General features: G+C 67.4%; 2 protein-coding genes across 2 annotated transcripts; both read right to left on the reverse strand.

Annotated features, from left to right (window-relative positions):
• Nucleotides 1-265: 265 nt before the first annotated feature.
• MNEG_13612 (hypothetical protein) lies at nt 266-1,520 on the reverse strand (the record flags this gene model as incomplete). The annotated part of the gene is made up of 2 exons (XM_014037915.1): nt 266-272; nt 328-1,520. The coding sequence occupies 2 exons, from the start codon at nt 1,518-1,520 to the stop codon at nt 266-268; spliced, it is 1,200 nt and encodes a 399-aa protein (XP_013893369.1).
• Nucleotides 1,521-4,139: 2,619 nt separating this feature from the next.
• On the reverse strand, nt 4,140-4,491 carry MNEG_13613 (hypothetical protein; the record flags this gene model as incomplete). Its single annotated transcript, XM_014037916.1, has 1 exon — nt 4,140-4,491. A coding segment is annotated over one exon (352 nt), but the record flags the coding sequence as incomplete, so codon positions are not given.
• Between the last annotated feature and the right edge of the window lie 862 nt (nt 4,492-5,353).

A 5,353-nucleotide genomic window follows, 5' to 3' on the forward strand; every position in this document is an offset into this window, starting at 1 on the left:
GAGCCGCGCGGGCTGCGAGTGCGGCGGCGCGCGCGGCGGCGGCGCGGCGAAGGCAGGGGGCGCCCCGCGCAGCGACGACGCGAGGGGGGACGCGCCGGCGGCGGTTGCGGTGCCTGAGGAGAGGGGCACGGGGCGCGGTGGGTCGCGGGTGGTGAGTAAAGATCCAGCCTGAGGAAAGGTGAGGGGGACAGAGATAGGGCACTCGTGTACTTGCAGCTCTTCACACGTGACGACGGGTGGCGATGCCGCGAGCAGCGCACACGGCTCAAAAGCTGTCCGCCAAGCGGGCGCACCCCACGCCGCCCCGCGGCGCACGCACTTGCAGACGAGTCGAGCCGCATGAGCTGGGAGGGGCGCGGCGCGCCACAGCGCAGGCCGAGCTCGAGTTCGTCCAGCGCCGCGGCCGTCAGTGCGTGCGCCGCGCCGCCGCGCAGGCCCGCGCCGCTGCCGCCGCCGCCCCCAAACGGGCCGTCGCAGCACCAGCTGTCCTCCAGTGAATCCTCCAGCGACATGCCCCCCGAGCAGTCCGCCGACGGCGTGCCGGGCAGCAGCAGCGCCGGCCCGGCGCCGGCGCCCGCCAGCGTGGCGGCGCGCGCGTGCGCGGGCGTGGGTGCGGCGCCGCAGAGCGCGTCGCATGCGGCAGCGGCAAGGTCGGCGCCGGCCAGGTGCGTGGGGTGGTCCATATCGCAGTCCAGGCTGCCAAAGACGAGCGCCTCCAGTTCGTCTTCCTCATCCAGGGAGGGGCCGCAGGGCGAGGCCGCGGCGCCGCAGCCATAGGGGGACGAGACGGCCGGCGCGTGCTCGTCCGCGCCGCCGTCGGGCCAAGCTGCGGCGCACACGGAGACCGCGCCGCAGGGCGCAGCCGACGAGCCGCAGCGCTTGAGCGTGAGCCTCCGGCGGGCGCCGGCGGCGCCGGCGGCGGCGTCCGCCGAGGCGCAGGGGCGCCGCGCGGCCATCGCGCGGCGGACGGCGTGCTGCCAGAGGTTCTGCAGCTTGAGGCTGCTCAGCGGCCGCTCGAGGAAGTCCGCCGCGCCGGCGTCCACACCCTCCATCACCTGCGCCGCGCCGCAGCGCGCACCCATGAGGACGAGCGGCACGCCCACGGCGCCGGTCGCGGCTGCGAGCGCGCGCACGCCGCCGTCGCCGGCGGCGGCGGCGGTGGTGGGCAGGTCGGCGAGCACGACGTCGAAGAGGGCGCCCCCGGCGGGCGAGAAGCTGCCAGGCTGCGGCTCGCTTTGCTGCTGCAGCAGCTGCTGGCGCATCTGTGCAGGGTCGGTTGCGAGCGCATGTGCTGGCAGGACGGCGACTTCGTACCCAAGCTGCTCCAGCTGCGCGCGCGCTGCGCCGCAGCAGGCGGCGCCGGCGTCGTCGATCAGAAGGACATTCAGGCCACGCGGGAAGTCGGGGCGCCCCGGGAACAGGGGCGCAGCGGCGGTAGCGGCGGCGACAGCGGTGGGCGTGGCTCGTGCGGCCGACGCTGCGGCGTTCAGATCAACTTCACATGCCACGGCGGCTGCCATGGCTCAAGTGCCTTCGAGATATAATCAATGTTGATAATAGGTCCAGTACTGTGAGCGTTGCGTCAGGGTGGCTCAGATTTGAGTGCTGCTCTCGAGACGGACAGGCGGGGCAGGGACCCAGCAGAGCCAGGTAGGGCCGGCCGCTCTGGGCCAATGGGCCGCGACCATCCGATGGAACCCTCGACAGCGTTGGAGGAGTGCATGCGAACAGGCTGTTCCGGCTGCTCGTACAACGGACTGGCATCCCTCTCGGAGCCGCCCGGCCGCCCACGGACGTCCTGGCAGCGATGCAGCAAATCATTGCATAACTCTAGGAGCAGCCGGCCACACCTGCGCGGAGCCGTCGCCAAACTGGCCCGGGGTGATGATGGTCCGTCTCTGTGAGTAGTGCAGCCCTCTCATTCGTAGTCTAGTCTAAACCTTAGGAGTTGGAAAGAGGCATACGGATGCACGGGGGCCACGTTATCAAGAGGCGGCGGCACTCATCAGCTCACGAGCTTCGCTTTGGCCCCTGGGCGCCTGGCCGCCCTCACGGCAGTGCCCACGAGGACGATCGCCGCGTCAGGGCCGAGGCTGCCCACAGGCCGCCCAACGATCCTGAAGGCCCGAGGCGCATTAAGAGCGCTGCTTCTGTCCCCCGCATCGTTGAGCTACGCAAATAGGCCCAGCGCAGGTTGGGTCAGCCCCTCACCTGGGTGACCCTCCAGGTAGCCGTACACCCCCCCCCCCACACACACACACACACATGGCCTCCTGACAACGCCACCACTCCCCAAAAGGAAAAGTATTTTGACCCACCGGACATCGCAACGCACTTATGCTGCACCTCGTGTGTGCCGCACTGTTTGGGAAGGGTGGGGGGCGCAGCACAGCAGCACACCAGACCACGCGCCTTGGGGCATCTCTTGATCAATGCTACCAACCACGTGCGGTTTTTGGTAGCCCAAACAATCACTTGTGTAATCCTGTGGGTGATTCAGATCAGCTGAACAGGACACGTGCGATATCAATGCCTGACAAGCATGTAATCTGGCTGTACCTAGACTGCTGGGTGCCCTGCCGCACTCCTACTGCTTGAGCTGAGGGGCAGCACCTCATCTCAGTGCAAAAGAGCCCCTTTGGGAACCCAGCACAGCTGTCCCTAGCTCCCTACTCCCCTGGAGGCCTCGCGACCACCCAGGTTGATGCGCTGCAAACGCCCGTTTGGTATCCCGAGCAGGCCTCTACTGCGATTCTTTGCAAATGCAGGGTCAGTGAGCGGCTTACATTGTTGGCGGCGCCCACTTCCTTCCGACCAAACTCAACAGTTTGGCGACGTGCGCTGCAGGGGCTACCTGGCAGGTGGCAGTTTGGTCGGGAGCGTTTCAGGGTGTAAATCCCCAACATAGCGCGACAAAAATATTGACAGTTGCAGCGCAGCCAGTAACATGCACCGTGGTCCCAGAAAGATGCATCCAACGTGTTGATGGCGCATTGGCCCCTATAAGTATGAGAGTGCGGCGGGTGCGCCACCTTGGGGATGCTACTCCGCCCATTTCAAATACGCTCGCCTTATGGTCCAACCCGCCGAGGCCGGTCACGATCATGCATTCATGCACCCCGCTTGGGGTTGATGACATGCAAACAGGTGCACGGACACAACACCGCCTGGAGGGCGGCCGTCACTGTCAGGAACAGGCTGTTGGGGCGCTCCCTTGAATATCAGCAGCCGATGCACTGGAGCACTGTGCAAAGTTGTAAGCCCGACCCCACCACTGCCGCATGACGTGAGGCGGCAACACGGTAGCCACACAAAGCTCGCGCGGGCCCTTTTATAATTGCTCTCTGAGCCGGGACAATTCGTGCATGGTGCCGACCAAGCGGTTGGCACGTGTGCATGCGTATGGCTTGTCAAGGCCCGCTGCCGCTGGCGGGCAAGGCTGGGTGGGCCGAGCAGCGAGCACCCTCCAATGATGTCAGCATGCTCGGCTGGCGGGGGGCAGGCAGCTAATGGGGCGCATGCGCCGCGTGAGGAGGTCTCCAATGATTTGGGAGCCAATTCTCCAAAACGCAAAGTAAGCAACTTTATGACAGGCCGGGGATGCGGGACTGAACGCTGCGGCAGTTTCACAGCGCCTCGCAAGCGAGCGTTGGGGGACCCCACTGCGCAGTCAGCGGCAGCGGGGCGCATCCGACGCGTGCGCCTTTGCCCTCCTCCCGTGACCTTTGGTCGGCTGGACCCGCCAGCTGCCGGTGGCGGGCAGGGCGGGGGGCTTTGATGAGCAGCGCTGCATTGCGTGTGAGCCGCGAGAAATCACTCTCCAAGCGCTCTCCACTGCGTGCCACAAGCATTATGAGGCGCGAGTGCGCGGCACCCTCCTACGTATGGGGGTCACTGTGCTGTGTCCGCGGGACGCCTTCGGCGCGCACAGGGTGGTGGGTTGGCAGTGGCTGCTGTCGGCGGCTGCCAAGGGTGCGCGTTTCCCTACCCCAAGGAAGCACACGAGCCGGCACCCACAGGGGAAGCTGAGGCCTCGGCGACTAAACTAAGCTGGCCGTAACGTGATCTGTGAGTGCTGGTTGACCTGAAACAGTGATGCCGTGGACTCTTCAAGGGAGGTCAGGGGAAGGGGAAAACCCTCAAGTCGCCAGTCCCCGCTGCCGCCGCCGCCGGTGCTGCAGACGCCGACGCCCCGCCCCGCGATCGTCAGCCGCATTCTTCGGCGCCGCGAGCACCGCAGGCGCCAAGCCTGCACCAGGCGCCCGCGAGAGCAGCTGGGCCGCCGCCTGCGCCGCCGGGGGCACAGCCGCGTTCATCGCCGCCGCCACAGCCGCGGCGGCGCCCGTGCCGCCCCCGCCCCCCGCCGCGGCCGGGGCGGCTGCCGACGATTTGATGCCGCCTGCAGCCGTGGCTGCAGACGCCGGTGGCGACGGGCCCGGCTTGAGCCCGTAAACCCCCACGAGCTTGGCCCACGCAGTTGCATCTTTGTATCTGCGAAGCGTTGCGGTCACAAAATTTGCATGGGAAAGCTACGTTTCAGCACGGTGCGACGGTCCCCGAAGCCGCTCGCAGCGCTCAGCAGGCATCAAGCGGCGCGATCGAGCACGGGCAGGGCAGTAGAAAACAGGCAGGGCCAAGCTGAGCGCAGCGGGACGCCGGGGCGGCGCCGCGTCAGACGGCAGGGTGACCCACCCCAGCTTGTACAGGAAGTCTGTCAAGTTTCCGTCTGGCGGGATGGCTGTCGCCTCCATCCAATCGACACCGGCCTCCAGGGGTATGGGGGTGTACAAGTTTGGTGCTATGTCGACGTCCAGCGAGGCCGCCTCCGCGGCCGCAGCCTTGAGCGCGGGCTGCGGCGGCGCGTACGCAAGCGCGGCGGCGGCGATGGTGGGGCCGCGGGGGCCGAAGACCTCGGAGAGTGACGTGCGGACGTCACCCTGACTAAGCTTGAGCATGATGCTGTGGAGTTTGGAGCCAGTTGGGAGGCAAAGGGGTTGGGGGGGCGCCAGTGAGTGGGCCGCCAGCGGGCGAGGGCTGCAGGGAGCCAAGAGAAAGCAAGGCAGGAAAGGGGCAAAAAGGCCACGAACAGCGTGCGGCGGCCGCCGTCATGCCAGCGAGGGGTTGCGGGGCTGCGCACCTGAATGCAAACTTCAGGTCTGGGGAGGGCCCCACGTCCGGCGCCCTGAACGCCGAGACGCGCAGGCAGAAGGACACGCCCGGCGCGCAGGGCGGCTGCTTCTGGGAGAACCAGCCGCTCTCCACGCCAAGGCCGCTGCGGAGGGCGCGAGTGGCGGCAGCGTGTGTGTGTGTGGGGGGGTGTCTGTGTGTGTGTGTGTGTGTGTGTGTGTGTGTT

Source organism: Monoraphidium neglectum (genome assembly GCF_000611645.1).
Source record: "Monoraphidium neglectum strain SAG 48.87 unplaced genomic scaffold scaffold03936, whole genome shotgun sequence".
In the NCBI taxonomy this organism is placed as follows: Eukaryota; Viridiplantae; Chlorophyta; class Chlorophyceae; order Sphaeropleales; family Selenastraceae; genus Monoraphidium; species Monoraphidium neglectum.